This window comes from Candoia aspera, chromosome 1 (assembly GCF_035149785.1).
Source record: "Candoia aspera isolate rCanAsp1 chromosome 1, rCanAsp1.hap2, whole genome shotgun sequence".
NCBI classification, from domain to species: Eukaryota; Metazoa; Chordata; class Lepidosauria; order Squamata; family Boidae; genus Candoia; species Candoia aspera.
The window spans coordinates 334944453-334966010 of NC_086153.1; the positions used below are offsets into that span (position 1 = coordinate 334944453).

General features: G+C 43.6%; 1 protein-coding gene across 1 annotated transcript in view; it reads right to left on the minus strand.

Annotated features, from left to right (window-relative positions):
- NCAN (neurocan) overlaps nucleotides 1–771 on the minus strand; it is a 59034-nt gene extending 58263 nt beyond the window's left edge. Inside the window, exon 1 of the mRNA XM_063294190.1 lies at nucleotides 702–771. Within this exon, the coding sequence (XP_063150260.1) occupies nucleotides 702–771 (70 nt within the window). The remainder of the gene's footprint in view (nucleotides 1–701) is intronic.
- Between the last annotated feature and the right edge of the window lie 20787 nt (nucleotides 772–21558).

A 21558-nucleotide genomic window follows, 5' to 3' on the forward strand; every position in this document is an offset into this window, starting at 1 on the left:
CGTTCCCCTCCCTCTGGACTTCACAACAGGTAAAATGCTTGCTTCAGTCAAACTCTGCTACCTTCTACTTTTTCCTAGTCAAAATAATCCCTGACAAAGTCATATATATTTTTTAAAAAGATACCCTCCTGAGATATTTCAAAATGCTCTGGATTTCAAAACTGATATTTGTAAACTTCCAGTGAGGTTTTTCTACGCTGGTCTGGTCTCCACAAGTAGACGTCTGCCGCATTTGGAAGTTCTATTGACTAGACTGATTAATATAAATGTTTTAAATAAATAAATATTTGTGGTTTTAATAGATATATGAATGTATTCATAGTATAAAATGATTTAACTGTTCATTGGGAACCGCCCAGAGTTTGATATAAGATGGGTGGCTATATAAATGTTTAAACAAGCAAACAAGCAAACAAACAAATAAAATAAAGCCAGTCTGTTCAGGGAGTATTATAAAAAAAATCCCAGCAGACCAAAGGAAAGATCCGTCAAAAGAGAAAAATAAATGAAAAGCAGAGAGCCCAGCATCAAGGTCTCAAAACATCCACACAGATTTTTCTAGGAACCCAGAAGCACAGGGGAAGACCAGGAAGTCAACCAACTCCCTCAACAATATTTCGTCATCGGCGCTCAGCATTACAGGCCGAGAAATAAGCTCTGTCCAGGTAAATCAAGTTACTCACAAATTCCTTATCACTTACCCAGAACTGAGAGAGGGAGGAGATATCCAAGCAGGATCCAACGGCTAACATCTTCCACTAGATGGACCATCCTTAATCTGGAAGAGTAAGGAGGGGGGAAAATATCAATCGCCAGAAGCCCAAATCGTTCTCTTTGCCCCCTGCAGTTTGGGCTGCCGGTCTGGATTTGTCACTGGTTTGAGATGGGCGGCTATATAAATTGAATGAATGAATGAATGAATGAATGAATGAATGAATGAATTTCATGCCAGGCAGTGGGATAACCCTGAATACATTCTAGGAGATCTGGATTCTGTGTGGCTGGAGATGCTTGTTTGAAAGAGAGAGTAAATGCTTAGTGGAGAGACTGATTGATCTTTGACTTCTTCAGCTGCAACCTCTCCAAACTGCTGTTCCCTTTACAAGTAGGCGTGGGGTTGGTGGTGGAAAAAGGTTTCCCATTGGATCTTCCCATCAGAGGAGTTTTGCAAGTTCAGTTCATAGAATCCTGGGGCTGGAATGGACCCTTGGAGGTCTTCTAGTCCAACCCCTCGACCAGGGCAGGAATCCTCAGACCTTCCCAGACAAATGATTGCCTAACTTCTGCTGGAAAACCTCCAGTGATGGAGCCCCCATGACTCCAGGGGGCAGATGGCTTCCCTACTTCAGTGTTTCTCAACCCTGGCACCTTTAAAAGGTGTGGACCTCAACTCCCAGAATTCCCCAGCCAGAATTCCTCCTCTCCCTGCAAAATGAAGCACCAATGCAAATAGAGTTCTTAAAACAAGCCAACCCCAAACTGTCCTAAAGGACTGAAGGGCCTGGGCATAATTCTTGCCTCCAGCTTTCAGCAGCATTTCTTCTACTCTGGAGAGAAAATATGAACAGGAGTAATAATTTTAAAAACCCCTCTGTCACTTTTCACAGCAGGGCAAGTATTTCCCTCCCTTTAACCTCTGAGACATTTCAACAAGTCTTAGCGGTTCAGTGTTGCACCTGGCAGGAATTCATCTGCTGCACAGGCTTGGGTGGTACAGGAAGTCCTCACTTAGTGACCACTATTGGGACCAGAGTTTTGGTTGCTAAGCAAAGTGGTCATTAAGTGAATCTGACCCAATTTTACAACCTTTTTTGCGGAGGCCGTTAAGTGAATTACCACAGGGGTTAAGCGAACCATGTGGTCATTAAGCGAATCACGTGGTTCCCCATTGATTTTGCTTGCCAGAAGCCAGCCAGGAGTCAAACATGACTATCAGTGACCATGTGATGCTGTGATGGTCATAAATGCGAACCAGTTGCCAAGTGCTCAAATTGCGATCACGTGACCATGTGGATGCTGTGACAGTTGTAAGTGTGAGGACTGGTCTTAAATCGGTTTTTCCAGCTGTGGCATAAGTCCAACAGTCACTAAATGAATAGTCGTTAAGCGAGGACTACCTGTACCCTGTGAGCATCAGCCTGGCCTCCCTATAGGCCCCTCATTTGGGCTGAAGGGCTCTGTCTCCCTTTGGTGAGCTGCCCAAAGTCTCCTTGGGCTGCTCTAGGAATCATCTTTCTTGGCAGAAGAACAGCCATGACATTTGAGTTGCCAAAAGTCCTGAAATCCAACATCCCTGATAATAATAAAATGCATTAAGGGACCTCAAAAGATCAAGATGAAGTCAGCAGCCTACCTTGACTGCCTGTCCACTGCTAATGGGTATTCAGAGGTAGAGTGTATCAGAACTTGCGAGGTTCCATTTTTAGGATTAAAACAAAGACATAACATCTGTGTTTGCACAGCATACTTTCCAAAAAGTTCCATTTAGCTAACATGAGAAGCGGACCTCGACACAGGGTGTCTTCTTCACTACTAGATGGGTTTATCTAGATCGGTGTTTCCCAATCTTGGCAACTTCCAGATGGGTGGTCTTCAGTACCCAGAATTCCCCAGCCAACATGGCCATTGCTGAGAATCCTGGGAGTTGACATCCACACATCTGAAAGTTGCCACGGTTGGAAAACACTGATCTAGATCCTGGCCCACCCAGGGATGCCAGGAATGAAACATGAAACCTCTGCATGCCAAAGAGATACTGCAGCCCCAAGCTAGGGCCTTTCCTTATAAACAATGCAAGATTCTGGTCCTCAGGATTCTAGATAAAAGGATTATTTAAATGGGAATATAGGAAGCTATATGTTTATTTCTGGATTGTCTATACTGCTGGCAGCAACTCCCTAGTATCTCAGTAACTGAATATCTATCTATTTTCGTCATCATCTACAGCAGTGTTTTTCAACCTTGGCAGCTTGAAGATGTGTGGACTTCAACTCCCAGAATTCCCCAGCCAGCTGGCTGGGGAATTCTGGGAATTGAAGTCCACACATCTTCAAACTGCCAAGGTTGAAAAACACTGATTTACAATATCTATCTATTTTACACTTCTCTATCCTGCTGCAGTCAAAACACTTCTTGGTAGCTTACATAAAATATAAAAAATTCAAACATCCACGGTACAGACTTCAACATAAACAATGAAAGCACCAACAACCAAAGAGGGGACCAGCTTTAGCCCTCCAAATGTCACAAAAACATCTGACCAATAAATTTCTCCGCGTTTGATCTGATCAGTTCGGTTGGTAGTGGTTGGAACAGTCTTTCATAAATCTGGGCACCCAGCCATAGAGAGCTTTATAGGTTGAAACCAGCACCATAAACTACCCAAAAACCAACTGGCAGCCAGGGCAGGGTTGGCAAAACTGGTGTTATACGGTCCCAACATTGGATGCTAAAAAGCATGCCGACTGCTGCATTTTGGACCAATTGAAATTTTAGTCGTCTTTAAGGGCAGCCCCAAGTAGAGTGCTTTACAGCAGTCCTCCCAGATGGCGACAAACGCATGAATTACAGTTGCTAGGTCCTTCTCCTACCGGAAAACAGCAGAGGCTGACTGTGCCAAAAGTTGCACAGATAGTAACTCTTGAGTTACTATCCCAGCATCCCAGTTCTCCTAAATTAATTATGAGTGCAACAGAGAAATGTTTGCTCTCGAAGATATTCAATGAGCTGCCTTCTTCATTAGACATGCCTACATTTTGGAATTTGAAAGTGGGAGAGAATTTCTCTTTCCTCTTCATTCATCAGATTCCCGAATCCTTCCCTACCAGGCTCAGGTGTACAGAAGTCTACTTAGCCAGCACTGTTTTTGCCCAGGGAACAGCCTCCCTCCCGAGATTCAGATGGCCCCGGCCCTGCTAGGCTTCCAGAGGGCCTTGAAGACCTAACTCTTCCCTAGCGAACGGGGGGCCAGAATGGTAATTGAGTTTGGCATGTATGTTTTATGACGTGGTCTGGGTGAGGTTTGAAGTCTCGGTTGCTTTGGATTGGGTTGCATTGCGTTTATTTTATTTTCCTCCCTTTTATGTTTTTATGTATTGTTCGCCACTCAAGAGTCACTAGGGTGAGATGGGCAGCCTTATAAACCCAGCAAACAAATAAACAAACAAAGTCCTTTGAGTCAAGATCGGCTCCTGGTGACTTCATGGGCATCACCACCTAATTTTCGAGGCAACAAGACAGAAATCGTTTGCAGATTTCCTTCCTTCCTTCCTTCCTTCCTTCCTTCCTTCCTTCCTTCCTTCCTTCCTTCCTTCCTTCCTTCCTTCCTTCCTTCCTTCCTTCCTTCCTTCCTTCCTTCCTTCTTTGGGGATGCTGTATTGACTTCCTAGCTATCATCTGAGCCAGTTTAGGCTTTTAGCTTCAGAGGCTTAAGTCCAATCATTCTGTCCTGGAAATAAGATTTTCCAAACCAATGTCTCATCAATACACCAAGTAGTGCAAAATCAGTCCATTGGTTTGAGTGAATGAGCTGATAACAAGGCTTTCAAGTGTTTCTGTGTGGTAGACTAGCTACAGAGGAAGTTGGAGAAGGAAGAGAATATTCAAGCAGATGCTGGATGTTTCTGTCCTTTTCTTTTATGAGGCTTCTAATCATTTCAGTAAGAGTTCTTTTCTGCAAAACCATGAGCATTTCTAATTAAGTGGCAAAGATTGCATGTCAGCTAACATGATTTACAAGCTCTGTATGTTTTACAGTCTCAGTGGGTTTTATAAGCTGAACCTGTAGTATCAAAAAATAAGCCCCAGTTAGTTCAAAGCTAATCCTGCACAACATTGTGGCCAGACTGGTCTTATTAAACTGTATTCTGTTATGTACCATGTTGTGGCTCTCTGTGTGTATGTATATACCTGCAAAGTATGTACATAAGTGTGCGTGTTTGTGTGTATTACATCTGTGCGGCACTTTGTATTTGATTTTTAAAAGATGCTTCAGAGTACATGGCACAGCAAACATAGCATTCGGCTGCAACTCTTTAAGGCAGCTATGTCCTTTCCCAGAATCGTGCAGCTGCTTTAAAAAGTTGGAAAGAGGTGCTACGTTCATGGCTTATACTGAAGCACCTTTTTGGAATTGAATCTGAACAGCATTTCCTATATAGAAACATAAATATACATAAACATACAATGCACACTCACATGCAGGGATGTCTGCAGGGATGGGATCAAAAAAGTCAAGATGTCGGCCATAGACATATGATTGAAGCTAAAAAAGCTAAACCAAGAGAGAGACCTTTTTCTGCGGTGGCATCCCAGAGATGCTTGACTGATACCCATATTGGCATTTTTCCCAGGCTTTTAGTTGGCTTTTAATTCATCTTGTTTTAGATTTTGAATGACTGCCTGGTTGCTGCCTAATTTGTATGGTGTTTTCAGTTTGCATTTCACCTGATTTTATTGTATATGTTTTTTATTCAAATTGTACCTTTCATTTTCTTTTCTGTAAACTGCCTAGAGAGTTTTGGCTATTGAGTGGTTTAAAAGTTTGTACTAAATAAATAAATTTGGCAGCATTGAATGTGACTGGTCCATGGATGGGAGACCACTAGGAAGTTCCAGAGCTTTAGTTTAGAGTGGGAAATTAAAAAAAAAACATTCTGGAGGAAGGCACTGGCAAACAATTTATATATTTTTGCAAGAAAACAAGATGGACACATCCTTGTAGCCACAAAGTGACAAACTGGACATGAGCAAGACTTCATTTTTTTACCTTTTAACCACATTAACTGGATTTTGCTTCAGGAGTTGAGCTCAAATTTATCTTTTGATGTCAATAGATAAAAAAGTGGGTAAAAAATGCATTGAGGGGAAGAAAGTGGGTATGCACACGTGAAGGGAGTTCGAATTATTATGCTGTCCAATCAGCCCTCTAGATATCAAAAAGGACCTCATATTTTAAGGTTTGGTGAAATCTTAAAAGTAATCATTGGGGCCGCCAGGGTGGGATTTTGGAATGATCAGTAAAGAGACAAAATACGCTATTGTGTGCCTACACAATAGAGGCACACGCTTCACGTATACCTTTCACCAGGACCTTCAGGTGAAGAATATTGAACTATATAACTGTAACTGGAAGGAGTGGAAAAGAAAACAGAAATCCCCCTTCCACGGCTTCACAGCAATGCTTTTTCCTCCCTCCCATCACGCTAATTATTTGTGATGGCAAAGCCTAGCTGTCTCCTTGTCTGGGAGAAAGCCAGAATTTGCATTTCAATGGGATGGATCCAGGCATTCAAGTGTGCAATAATGTCACACTGATTTTCCCTTGGGGAGGAAAGGGAGGGGTGGCCAAAAAACGATGCCTTGCAAATCTCTGTATCCAACTCGTCCTTCCCTTCCCAGTCAAGAGAACCGTCTGGTTCAATAACAAATCAATAACCGAGCAATCGGCAACAAATGGTAGAAGAGGACGTATAACCCCACAAGGGTGTCTCACTGGCAGAAGGGCCCCGAATCAAATATCCTGATTTCTTGGGTTGAAATTCACCAGACATCGCTTGGCCTAACCTACCTCACAGGATTGTTGTGAGTACAAAATAGGACGGGGAGGAAAGGCTGGATACAAGTGGAAAGGATGCATACATATTGAAAAGCAGGGGCTGAAGGGCCTTGAATAGATTCAGTTCCATCTTGTTTGTTAAATGGATCCATGCCTGCTGCATTCAAGGCGAGGTTAGATAGTGTCCTGACAAGGGGAGATTTCCTCCGTGAAACACAGACTCCAACAAGATGGCCTTCAAGACCCCTTCCAGTCCTGGCATTCTAGGTGATTGGCCATCACTGCCACGACACAGAACGCAAAACCACGGGACTCACTCCATCCCAGCTTTGAAAGAACCAGAGGAAAAAGCTTCCCATGCGCAGATGTGCCAGCTGGCGCCCGACTTCTGTTTGCTCAGCTATGAGGCCTGGGGTGCCAATGCGGGTGAGTAAATAGCCCATATTTTATTTAAATGACAAACATTAGCGTCTGCTTTTCCAATCCTTAAAATGGAGACCGTGGAGTGGATTAGGAGTAAAATCAATTTAAACCATCCACTAGGCTTACAAATTTGAGTTTTTCCCCCTTGCAATATTGTTTCTGGAACTTCCCTGAGGCCAGTCACGGAATGAGAGTTTAATTTAATTCTTCCTCTCTACTCCTCCCTCCTTGTCACTAATCCTACAGCCTATCCAGACTTTGCAATATGCTTGCCTAAGAAGTGGTGTGTTGTGTGTGTGTGTGTGCCTGCATCTCTGTATTTTTTTATTCATAAGAAATGGCAAGTAAAAAAGAAGCATTGAGAAACAAAGGCAGCCACAGACAAGAATGGGCCAGAACAACTGGAAAAGAATGATCAGAGGAACTTCTTCAAGCATGTTGTTTATTTTTTTTAAAACTTAATTTTATCTTGCAAGGAAAATCCATACCTTTTCTGCTGAGCTAATGAGACATTCAGGAAGAGCAGGAACTGTCCAGCAAGGGACATAAGTCAACTTTTAACCTTTTAACCGCCCAGAGTCCCCCTTTTAGGGGGAGATGGGCGGTGATAGAAATGTGAATAATAAATAAATAAATAACTTAACTTGAGTGTTGTTTAGACTTCAACTACAGGTACTTCTTGCTTAACAACCACAATTGGGACTAGAATTTTGGTTGCTAAGTGAAGCGGTCATTGAATCTGACCCAATTTTATGACCTTTTTTGCCACTTGGTTGTTAAGTGAATCACATGGTTCCCCATTGGTTTTGCTTTCCAGAAGCTGGCCAGGAAGGTTGAAAATGGCAATCACGTGACCACGGAACACTGCGACCATCATAAATGTGAACCAGTTGCCAAGTGTCCAAATCATGATCACATGACCGTGGGGACACTGCAACAGTCTTAAGTGTGAAAACTGGTCATAAGTCTGAACCATCACTAAACAAATGGTCGTTAAGTGAGGACTACCTGTAACTGATTTTTGAGCTTGAGGATTGATCCAGAGTGTGCAAAAAATGGTCCAAAGCCCTTTAAGGCTTTAGAGGTCAGTATCAACACCTTAAATGGTGCTTAGTAGGCAACTGGCAGCATATGCAGGATACAGTGCTGCTCCCTGTACCTTACTTGTACTTCAGCTGCTGCATTTGGGCTGCACGATTTAGCCAATGAGAAGCATCTGCAGGTGGGATCAAGGGGTGGCAAACTTTGACAGCAGCATCACCCCAGTGCAACACAAGCTCTGCCCCTTTTCTGTGTGTGTATTGTCACATGCACATAGGAAGCTTGCATTGCAACTGTGCAACCTTACTTTTGCCATTTTGATAGAAGTGCTGGAGCCTCTGTGGCCAACCTCTTTCGCCTTTGGTGCCATCATATGACCTTCGGTCATGGCTCTGGGGCTTTCCCCCCAAACCTGAAATCTTGTGAGATCTCATACAAAATCACTGGAATCTCATAAGCTCTCTCGCAAGGGATCACCTGCACATTGCAAGGTGGCTGAAATCCTGCAAGGTTTCAGCATTCCTATGAGAAAACTCAGGACAGTCCAGCAATGTTGCAAGAAGTCACATGCATATACCGATGTAGGCTTTCTCAGCCAGTCTCTGTTGGGCAGGGTTTGGTGACCAGGGTCTAGAGAACAGATTTCCTGACATTCTGCTGACAACGGTGGCTGGCATCTTCAGAGGCAAAACTGTCTACTACGCAGACCACAGTCAACTGAGCAGGGACTGACTGGGGTCCTGTCTTTATAGCCAGGTGTCCTGACTTCTGATTGGCCTGATTGGAATGTCAATTCCAGATTGGTTCTTTAACCCAGAATCCAGCACAAACCAAGAATCGATCAGGAAACAGCACTCCAAAAATGACAATCAGACACCACCATGAACAAAGGACTAATCAGGAACCAACACCACCCAAACGACCAATCATGATTGGGCACAAACAAAGAACCAATCAGAAACTAGGTCTCACCAACCTGCACCAATTGGAAATCAGCTTGGCTAAGGGCCAATCAGAAGTCAGGACACCTGGCTATAAAGACAGGAGCCCAGTCAGTCCCTGCTCAGTTGACTGTGGTCTGCGTAGTAGACAGTTTTGCCTCTGAAGATGCCAGACATGGTTGCCAGTGAAACATCAGGAAATATGTTCTCTGGATCACGGACACTAAACCCTGAAGCCTACCATTGCCCAACAAATCAGATGAGATTTTGATGCTTTCAGCATTGATGAGAGAAACAGAGGGCAAGGGATTTCAGTAATTTTATTTGGGGAATATGATGTATCCCCTGACACTTGTAGTTGCCCAAGTGCTTTGAGCAAAGGCATCCAATTAACAGTGGCTTAGTAGCAGAAGTTAGGCACCATATGTGAGAAAATCAGCACTGAATATTGGGCACTTCCAGTTACACAACGATCAAGTGGCAAGTGGTGCAAAAAGATCTTCGTCTGAGATTTTAGAGACCGCATTGGCAAATATAATGTTGCCTTGATGTAAAGCAGCTCCCTATTCTCTCCTTAGGAGCACCAAATGATACGAGCAGGAGTAAGCAATTTGTGCTACTCCAGATGTTGCTTGAACTACAACTCCCAGAATCCTTAGAAATCAAGGCCAACTGTGAAGGATGCTGGGAGTTGTTGTTCAGACAACAACCTCGGCCATTGGTTGCCTGGAACAATTACCTCATCGGTCAGAATGCTAGTGTTATCATCAGACCCTTCTTGACCCATTAATGAAATTAGGAGATAGCAAGGCTATCTTTTTCTCTTTACAGATAGCAGTTGCCTATCTTTTTCTCTGTACAGTTCAGCAGCGAAGAAGTCTGAAAATGCAGATAATGGTCAAACTCAAACCCAGACCTTTTTTTAAGTTGGACTCCTTCTTCATGCTAGCCATTTCCATGCAACACTTCTTTACCAGGTAGCTGTTAGCTTTAAAAAACTGACCCAAGTGCTTTTGTTAAGACTCAGCCTGTTTTATGTTGGACCAATGTCAGGCGTATCTGCAAGGGAGGGGGAATCAAAAAAAGTCAATACGGCAATTGCAATCATGTGAACAGAGCCCCATTTTTACATGACATGCAAAAGATGGGCTTTGCTTGCAAGGTTGCAACTGCCATTTTGACTTTTTTTGACACCCTCCCCCATCCTCCTGCAGAAGCCCTAGCCAATTGATGCCTTTTAAAGCCATCACCCCTGAACTCAGTGGGGCTTCCCTCACTGTGCAGGATTGCAGTCAGCTCCAGCCTCATAACTGCGTCATTTTGATTAATGATTTGTGCTGTTCAGGATGGCCGTGCTTTTAATGGGGTTTTAAACTAGAATGTAAGCTCCTATGAATATAAACAATAGAAAGTATGAATATATGTGCAAGCACTTTCTCAGCTCTGCCAAATGGAAAACATTGATATTGCCACCCCTCTGGTGGAAAATATAAGGAAGCCTTCACTGCATTTATCAGCATGAGTGACTGTCTTTCTCTCCCTCCCTCCCTCTGGCCCACTCCACAGTTTAAAGACTCTACAGCCAAACCTGTGATTAATAAGGTGCAGCCTAGTGTTTTCCTTCTTTTTGTGAGTGCGGAAAAAGCTGCACAGTTCTCTCAAGGAGCAAAGTCTGTGGGGGGAACAAGAGATTTAATCTGCCTTGAACCGAAGGGCATCTGAGCCCTGTCTGATTTCTCCCATAGAGTTCACAAAATAAAATACTAAAATAAAATAAAATGCCCCATCATCAACAATGCTTTGGCTGGCCAGCTGGGTCGTGGGAGGAAAAAGTAGAATACAGGGAAAGCGTAGCAGGAGGAAACTTAAAAGGCTGTGTTGGAGGTCATCCACGCTCACACATGTTGGCTCAGCTACACTGTCATGCAGGAACAACTGTCTCTCTTTTTCTGCATCAGCTGGGGACAGTAGGATTTTAATTATAAAAACCCAAACAAAACGCAACACATGTCCTGGGCCTGAGATGAGGCAAAGTCCTTCTAAAGCATCGTTTCTCAAGCCTGGCCACTTGAAGATGTGTGGACTTCAACTCCTGAAATTCTCTGCCCAACATGGCTGGCTGGGGAATTCTGGGAGTTGAAGTCCACACATCTTCAAGTGGCCAAGGTTGAGAAACACTGTTCTAAAGGATCCTTGCGCAGGGATACTTTCAAGGCTCTCCTCATGCAAACTTATTTCTGGATGGTGATGATGATGATGACAGAATCATAAGAGGAATTGGGAGGTTGTGGAATCTAACCTGCCCACTCAGTAAAGGATTGCACACAATCTTGAATCTGCACTGCATCAACATCATAGAAGACTGATCAACGCTGTTCAGAGTGGCCAAGGCCAAATGCTTTGTTGAATGCCATATTCTTTTTCTCCTTTTTCCTTCTGTTGCCTTGTTTTGTTTTGCATCTCCCCCGCCTCCCCGTTTTTCTGTATCCCAAAGCGATTTGAAAGGGGCCTGTAGTGAACGATGCCACTTCAGCGTCTCTGAATGATGCCCAATCAGACTTTGTTTAATGATACTCAGCAATGGAGGACACCCCCCCACCCATTCCCTGCTCTCCTTTCCTTTTCTCTTCCTTTGTCTTGGTTTTTTTTTCCTGCATCTTTCTTTCTCTCCATTTTTTTTTGTATGCCAAAGTAATTTAAAAGGGACTTGTAGCGAGTGGTGCCACTTCAGTGTTCTTGAATGATGCCCAATTAACTTTTGCTTAATGGTACCCAGCAATGGAGGGTCCCCCATTTCCCACTCTCCTGCCTAACAGCTTTGTCTGCTACGATATTTCATGTCATCTTTAGCCCAAATCAACTGCCTTGCTAGTTCTATTCATTTCTAGCCCTGCCTTTGATAGGAACAGTAAACATTGCTCAATCATCTGCCCTTCAGATATTTGGAAACTCTTAGTCGGTGTCATTCTCTTCTGTTCTTGAGGTTAAACATTTCCAGCTCTTTCAATTGTTCCCTTAAGGATTTGAGTTCAGAACCTTCCTTTTTTTCCCTCAGTTTTCTACTAACAGACCAATCTCAAAACGTGACTTGAAGTCTTTTTAGACTGAAGCAGTTTATACATTTTATCTATTATCTCTCTATCGTCTATCTACTCTATCTATATCTGTCTATCCATCTATCCTATCTATCTATCCTATCTCTGTCTATCCATCCTATTTATCTATCTATCCTATCTATCCTATATCTGTCTATCTATTTTACTCTATATCTAGCTATCTACCCTCTCATCTTCTTTTAAATATAATTCTTACTGAAGAAATTTTAGCAAGATAAAAGCAATACAAATATTAGAAAAGAAAGAAAACAAAGAAGAATAGCAAATAAGTAGGAAAGAGAAAAGAAACAGAATTAGAAAAGAAAGAAAGAAAGAAAGAAAAAAAGAAAGAAAGAAAGAAAGAAAGAAAGAAAAGAAAAGAAAAGAAAAGATTATAAAGAAGTGGCTTCTGATTTTTGTGACAGCTTTTATAAATGCATGTATATTTTACCCCCTCTCTCTAAGGTTACATTATAATTTCCTTCTTCCATAAGCTAACCTTTCTAATCATCAAACCCATAAATCACAAGCAAAAAGCCCATAAGAGGTTTTTTCAGCAAAAAGCCCATAAGGGGTTTCCCGTTACTAATAAATGTAATAGTGATCTTTCTGTAAGTAAACAAGTTAACTTTGCCACCTCCACTAGTTCTGTCATCTTCACCAACCATTCCTCCATTGTGGGTATTTCAGAATCTTTCCATTTCTGTGCTTATAGAAATCATACATAAAGATAGTCTTCCATGGCCCTTTTCTAGTTGTCTGTCCATTGATCCCAACAAGAAAATTTCTGGTTTCAGGTGAATCTTAGTCTTTAACATTCTTTGTATCAGGATATGTATTAGAACCCAAAATTTGCTGGCTATTTTGTACAAGACCACCAGGCATGATAAAATGACCCTTCCTGTTGCCCACTTTTCCAACATAAATTTGAAGTGCCCTTATACGTTCTGGCTGGTTTTTTGGGAGTCATATACCAATGGTACACAATTTTATAGAAATTATCTTTTAAGTTATAACATAGTGTGAATTTCAGTCCTTTCAACCACATTTTCCCACTGTTCCAAAAATGTGTTGTGTCCCAAATTCTTAGCCCATTTCATTCATTTATTTATTTAATTTTTATCAACACCCATCTGCCCCCCAAAGGAGGGACTCTGGGCAGTTATCATACACTCTTTCACTTGTTCATCCCCCTTTTCAAATTTCAGCAACAATTTATACATTCTGGCAATTACTTGTCCATCATCTGTACATAATTCAGCTTCAGATTCTATCTATCTCCCTCCCTCCCTCCATCTCCATCTCCATCTCCATCTCTATCTCTGGATGGATAGAGATAGAGATAGAGATATAGAGATAGAGATAGAGATAGAGATAGCGATAGCGATAGCGATAGCGATAGCGATAGAGATAGAGATAGAGATAGAGATAGAGATAGAGATAGAGATAGACAGGCAGGCAGATCTCTATCATCTATCTATCTATCTATCTATCTATCTATCTATCCAATCCATCCATCATCCATCCATCCATCCATCCAATCCAATCCATCCATCCATCCATCCATCCATCCATCCATCCATCCATCCTATCCATCCATCCTATCCATCCATCCATCCATCCATCCATCCAACCGTCATCTATCCATCCTATCCATCCATCATCTATCCAATCCATCCATCCATCCATCCATCCATCCATCCATCATCTATCCAATCCATCCATCCATCCATCCCATCCATCCATCCATCATCTATCCAATCCATCCATCCATCCATCCCATCCATCCATCCATCCATCCATCCATCCATCATCTATCCAATCCATCCATCCATCCATCCCATCCATCCATCCATCCATCCATCCATCCATCCATCCATCCATTCATCCATCCATCCCATCCATCCATCCATCCATCCATCCATCCATCCATCTCCCTCTTGGCTGACATCACTGGCTATACGCCCATGAATCTCAGTCCCCCCACCCCAATTCTTTGAAAAAGGACATTCTCCAACCAAAACAAAGTTGCTCAGTCCTGCCATAAACCTTTGGTACAGACAAGACTGAAGGTGCACTTATCAACATGTTAAATCAGTGTTCCTTAGCCTGGGTGCTTTCCAGCTGTACGGACTTCAGTTCCCAGATTTCTCTAACCAGCAATACCATTGCTGGGAATTCTAAGAATTGAAGCTGAGACATCTGGAGGTCACCAGGGATGGAGAAGATTACTCTAAGCTCTGAACTGTGGTTTGCAAATGACAATGGCTCAATTCACTCAGCATGCTATAATGACATCAGAGGTAGCTGCGAAGCCCAAAATGTTCAATCCATTTTTTCACATTTGGAGGAGTGATGGGTGGGATTAAGAGATGGAGTTCTCCAGGGGGCTGCTTCCCTTCCTACCTTTAACTCCTCTCCCCAAATCAGGCTGATATCAGCCCTTCGAGGTAGACCAGACTAGGAAGCCAAAGTTATGAATACTAATACCACTTTTATTATAGAGAGTAACCAAATCTTGCAATTCTGAAAGCACCTCTTCCCTCCCTGCCTTTAAATACAAGAGAACTAGGGAGGGTCAAGCCTGAGACACTTTCTCAAATTACATTCCTGCCCTGGACTCAGATTCCTCTTCTCTGACGCTTGTCTTGCTTGTGGCTCTTCCTCCTGTCCCTCAGAGTTACTCTCATTACAGCCCATTCCATCTGCTGATCCTCAGCTCCAAAATGACAGAATTTCAAGGGTACGGTAGGCGGAGACATTTTTCAGGATTTCTGGGGAAGTTAAAGGTCGGGAACGGAAGCAGGGGCTTGCGTTCCCATTACTACCTTTAGATGTGGAAAAGAAAAAGGAAAGAAGATGCTATCTCTGAACATTAATGACTTTGCCACTGAACATTGGCAGCCCTCTCTCCCCTGCTTCACGCAGTGCTTTGCTCCTGCTGTGCCAGTGTCTTCTGGCAAAGGCATGCCACTCTTTGCCCATCTCCAGCCTGTTATCAGCACCTCCAAATTTGAAATCCCCTGCCCTGGCTTCACGGGTTTGGAGGGCACCAGAATGTTTTCATTAGACTGGAAGTTCAACAAAACCCAGAACGGGTCAGGAATGAGCTGGGCAGAGAAGAAGAAAGAAAAAGAGCCATCTTGGACCATAAGATGGAGCAGGGGAGGAGGAGGAGGAGGGAAGTGGACCCTGCAACAAAACGGTGTGGTGAGGGACCCCACTTTTCAGTTTGAGCGGCCACACTCTCTTCTTCCCCCCACGCATCGTCTGTTATTTTCCCTTAATAATCTGACAGCGCATCATGGACAGTGGAAATACAAAGCCTCTGAGAGAATTATTTCAGAGGTGCGGCTTTGGCGGGGGGGTTGCTAATGATTTTTGAAGCTTCTGCCGTTCTTTCAACTCCCGTTAAGGCTGGCTTGACTGTTCCCCAAGCAAAACAGTTGCTTCAGGTGGCAGACAAGGATGGGGGTAAGCTGGGTCTAAGCCCCACAGGCTGCCCTTCCAGCCTGACCCTCAGAGAGCCGCTCCATTGCTTGATGCAGGGCACAAGCTTCTTTGCCCCCTGGACTGTCCAGCCCTGGCGTAAATCTTGGGGGGTTCTTTGTCTTTTTTCCTCTGTCACAGCAACCCCCCCCCAAGAATATCTGTAGGGCTCCCCCCACCCCTGATGATGTTCTGAGAGCCTTTCCAAACCTGGCTGTTCTCTTGGGCCCAGGGCTGGGGTGGCAGTTGAGATCCTGGAGGTGGTCTTTGCTGTTGTATTTGGTTCTCGTTCTGGAGGCAGCCAGCCTTTCTTCGTTGTGGGAGGAAAGGGAAGGAAAGGGAAGGGGGAAGGGGGAAGGGGAAGGAGGGAAGAAGAGAGAGAGGGGAAGAGAGGGAGAGAGGAAGAGGGGAAGAGGGGAAGGGGAAGGAAGGGGGAGGAAGGGGGAAGAGAGGAAGAGGGGAAGGGGAAGGAGAGAGGAAGGGGAAGGGGGACGAAGGAAGGGAGGAAGAGGGGAAGGGGGATGAAGGAAGGGAGGGGAGGGAGGGAGGGGAAGAAGAAGGAAGGGAGGGAGGGAGGGAGGGAGGGAGGGAGGGAGGGAGGGAGGGAGGAAGGAAGGAAGGAAGGAAGGAAGGAAGGAAGGAAGGAAGGAAGGAAGGAGAAGGGCAAGGAAGGAAGGGGGAAGGAAGGGGAAAGGAGGGAGGGAGGGGGAGAGAGGGAGGAAGGGGGAAGGTGAAGGAGAAGAGGGAGGAGGAGAGGGAGGGGGTGGATGCTAACCTGGTTTTAGGGCTGCTACTGTTCAAAGGTTCAAGCCATCTGAGAGACCTGCCTACATTTGGAATTGTGAGTTTGTGTCACAGGCACTTGGCCACTCAACCGGTATCCAGGATAGGTGTGGCTTATCACAAAAGCTGCCTTCAACCACAGGCAAACCAAGGAGGCTTCCTCTTCAGCTGCCCAGGATGGTCTCTATCCTCATGGCTCCTCTTTGCCTCTTGTCTGGGCACTCCCAAAGCAAGTCCTGGACTGCAGCCCCTCCCCTATGCATTCCCTTAAAACTCCTGTGTGTCTCTGTGCTGCCTGCAGGCAATGTTGGAAACACAGATTATGCTTGAGGCTGGTACTTTGCAACCTGCCAGCATTCTTTTCACTTTTTAAATTAAAAATTCAATAGAGCCAGAAGCTGGGAAGAGCTCAGGTGTATGTCTGTTGTAAGGAGCCAGCCACTATGGTGTTTGTGTGTATCCCACCCAAAGGGCTGCAAAAAGGAGACCCATGGGCAGGCTTTCACCCCAGGGCCTCAAGTTGCTGACCTTTGCCACAGCCTGCCACATCTGGAGAGCCCCAAATTGAGATAAAGCTGCTCTACAGCCTGAAAACTGTTGTTCAAGGTGACATGAATATTTCAGTGGCTTCTATGCTGTCGATTTAAAGAAAAGATATTGAAAGAACAATAAAATGAGACAGAGAGAGAGAGATTCCCCACGCATGCTTGTTTCCTTGATGCAATTTTTCAGCAGCTTGTCAGAAACTGTCACTTGTGAGGGAAGGAAGGAGAGAGAGGTGGAAAATCAGAAAGAAATTTTTGAAGCTCAGTTGCCTGAGCCCTTTGTGTGGCACCAAGTATGATAGAGTCCTGCAGATTTTCACAGTGAGAAGGAACTGGGGGTTTACCATTTCAAATCCAATAATGCAAAGATACTGTCAGTATATTTCCTTTCCTCATCCACACAGTCCTCTCTGGAGGGCGTGCAATAAGGCCCCTCCTCAAAGGAAAGGCCTTGCCTATCTCCAAGCAAGGCCTCAGAAACCGGATTTGCTTTAAGGAGAGAGAAGAATGCATTTTGTTGTAGATAAAACCCTAAACCAGCCTGTGGGTGTTTAGCAAAAAGCTGCAAGGGGATAGATTTCACATGCACCCCCCCACCTCTCCATTCTCCTCCCCCCCCCACATCTGTTACCTTTTGAATAATTCATAATCCACATGAATATGTCAATCTAACGATTGGTGATTAGCTTCACATAAAATGCAATTTAAATCTTGGCAGGGTATTAGAATCTCCCTCCCACACCAAGCTCCCAGTGCGTCTTTCCTCTTGAGGTCTGTGGGAACAGTCTGCACCCTAGAGCCGTGCCTGGATCCAAAGGGTAGATGACAACTTAGTCCAGACTTCTTCTGTCTGGGCCCTCCAGATTGGTGTCATTAAGGCTCTCCCCACCCAGTCTATCAGCACGTTGGGTCTGGAGTTTAATCCATGATGCAAAGGGTAACAGCCACCATCCAGTCTGTGCAGGGAGATGTTTCCCTCCCCTCTCTCTGGCCCATAGATCCAGGGCCATTCAGTGGAGGTGACTGGAAGGAGTTGGAGAACTAAAAGAAGCAAGTCAGGGCATAAGGCAGCATTTCTCAACCTTGGCAACTTTAAGATGTGTGGACTTCAACTCCCAGAATTCTCCAGCCAGCACCTAGACCATGCCTCACTTCCATTGTCCAGTTCCAGCCATGGGGAAGGCAGTGAATAGCATTTAGCACGTGTGGTGCAGGCCAAGAATCCCACATCCCGTGAGTGTCGTAGCAGGATTTGTCGAGGTAACAGTTCCTTTGCGAGAGAAGCCATGCACTGATCTCCAAATTCAAATGTTTAAGGCAGATGATGGATGATAGATAGATACACATCAGACAGATGATAGATAGATGATAGATAGAGATAGATATAACGTAAGGGTGTGTTTGTGTTTAGGAAAGAACACAAAATGAAGAAGCAGTTTTGGGTTGGGTTGGCATTTTCAGGGAGAAATCCAAAAAGGACTAAGAGGCTACTCTAAATATAGCCTGAAATATTTTTGATTCCCTGATCATTGGCCACATTTTGGGAAACAGTTTCAAGTTATTGCTTCCTAATCAGCAAGTTCCCACATCCTTGCACTGGGATGACTTCCCAGGCAGAAACGTGTTTCATCTGGAGATTACAAAGTGGTGTTAAGCCACTTCTGAGTGAGGGGTCTGACCCTCGCTCTGAATGGGCAGGCACTTTTCTGTTTTGCATGCACTCACATTTTTAAAAGAAGACCTTTTAACAGTTGATGAAAATAGTTCTGACCAATCCCGCCCAATTCGCCTAACACAAAGGCTGATTCTCACAATATGTAAAACACTAAACTGAGGTAACGTTAGACAATAGCAGTGTTCGCATAACAAGCTTTTCCCAAAGGGGAAAAAAAACAGCACACACAGTATTGTTAACATGATGGCTTGCTTTGTATAACATGTTGAAGTACAAAATATAAACTAGGATTCTGTTGTGCTCTATTCTTGCTGACTCCCTTGGTGGTTGCTTGCCAATAAACCTTCTTCTAATATCAGCCTAGTCTAGAATATTGTGTGAATGCAGGCCAATATGCACACATATCAAACAACCCGCCCAGAAAATAAACCGGATGTGCCCTGCTCTGCCAGCCTTCCTCATTAGACTTGTGGCCAGGATCTTTCCCATCCTGATCAGCATCTTCTAAAACAGTGGTTTTTAAACTGTTTAACCCAATTACTCCTTTTCCAAGTCTCAAATATCATTATCTCCACAAAAACCCCCAGATACTTTTTTGTTTCACACAAACATCTCAGCCCAAAAAAACTCAGAATTTCCCAGGTGTATTACTAAGTAAGGAGTTATAAGATGGGTCCTAGGATCCTAACAGAGCAGTATTTTTCAAACTTGGCAACTTTAAGAGGTGTGGACTTCAACTCCCAGAATTCCCCTGTCAACAATGCTGGCCGAGGAATTCTGGGAGTTGAAGTCCACACCTCTTAAAGTTGCTCAGGATGAGAAACATTGGCAAAGAGGGTACGGCATAACAGGACATGAGCTGTAGTTTGAACAGCCCCTTGTCCACAGTCTTAGCTCAGGAGTTTTTTAATGTACAGTTGTTATCAGATCAGTATGATTCAGTCTCCTTGAATGTAGCCAGATTTTGTTATACTGTACTGCTTATAAAATCAGACAGACTTTGATTACCCATTGATGAGCCCACCACCAATGTAATATAGTTCTTATCCTGTTTTGTTTTAATTTATTTTTATTGTAATGTGCTTTGATCTGTAACTCTAGTCAGTGACCGTAATAAAAATTCTCCTTCCTCTTTCTTGTCTCTCTTTAATTTTTCTAATCCTCCCCCAAAATCAGAAGGATTTTGCTGGCAGCATCTCTTCCAACTAACAAATTTTATTAAAATGCATAAGCTTTTATGCCTTTTAATAAAATTGTTAGCCAGAAGAGATGCGACCAGACTCCTCCTGATTTTTTGCCACACAGACTAACATGGCTGTCCTCCTACAATGTCTGATCCTCCCCATTGGTCTTCGAAAATATTTCGCATCTGTGGGGTGGGTGGCTATTCCCCCCCCCCACTTTTCACCATGATTCCTCTCAATATGGTGTGAACATGAACCATCTGCATTTTTTGGATGAGACTGGCATTCCCCAATCAAACTGAAAAAAGGTAACACATTGTAACCATCCGTGCTGAAAAGTAAACATCATCAAATGAAGCAGCAGATCCAATAAAATTTTGAGATCTGGGGTGGATATTAGGGACGGCTACAAATTCAAGAGACCATGGGTAAAGGGACCTTGAAAGGCATCGAATCAGTTGGAAGGGATCTTCTGTCTCTTTTCTGCATCAATAGCACAGTCCCAGAGAGTCTACAAGGGGTCAAAAAACTCAAGTTGGCAGCCACAGTCATGGGATTGGAGCCCCATCCTTTTTAGGTGCATGGCCATGACTGTAAAAAAAAAGGGAGGGGCTTTGATCATTTGGTCGTGGCCATCATCTCAACTTTTTTGATCCCTCTCCTGATGGGTCCTTCTGATTATATATCATGAAAATCTGGCTTGCAAATCAACTAACATTCCAAATTGAATCATGGTGAGTCACTGGCCACTTTTCACTTGCATTGACTTTGATCACAAAATTGACACAACAGTCACCCAACATAGCCTCATACTCCTTGGCTTGCTGATGTCCGGGAGATTTTTCCAGACTCCCAATTTCCCAGGATTCAGACATGGAATTCCTCCCTGCTGGAAAATCCCTCAATTCTCTATATCTGAATTAGGCTATTCCACCATTCCCAAATCAATTTCTCCTCTGACTAGAGATGAAAAGATTCCCATTCTAAAATTAAATTGTTCTGGAAGTTTAATCTATTCCAGTGTTTTTCAAACTTGGCAACTTTAAGATGTGTGGACTTCAATTCCCAGAATTCCCCAGCCAGCAGGGGATCTGATCACATCAACTTAATTCCAGTTTAAATGGATTTTTTAAGAAGTTCCATAATATGAGCATGCAGAAAATCTTGCAGCTTTCCTTTCTCCACCCAGATAGATAAAAGAGACATACTGATAAAACACTACAAAAAAAATCATTAATATAATTATATCAAGATGATTTTCCACTATAGAAAAGTCTGTAGTGAACTTTTGCACATTTTATTGGGTGTGTGTTTATATATAAATATAGTACAAAACCATTTTCCCTACCCTTTGAGGTAGGTGGGGTGAGAGAGAGGGATCACCCACTCAGCTTCCATGGCTGAGAGGGGACCAGAATCTTGATCTCCCCATTTCTACTGCAACACTTTCACCCCTACACCACAGTGGCTCAATATCACTGAAACACTGTACAAAAAGAATCATATCATGTTTTCATGTATAATTATATCAATACTGGTTTTGGTGCAATGGAAGCCTGCTCAGCCATCACATGTGGACATATCAGTATTGAGGAAGCACAACACAGAGGCAGGCAATCCACATTGGGTGGGCCACTTCAGCTGTACCCCCAGTTTTAGGTCTCTACACCCTCTTCACAAAAACATCCCAACAAAACTGCTTTTTATTTTTATTTTTTTAGAGGACATCATCCCAATAGGTAGGGATGAAATATGGATGAAACGATGCATGTTCAGCACTCTATCTATGACCCTGGATTGATTGATTGATTGATTGATTGATCGAT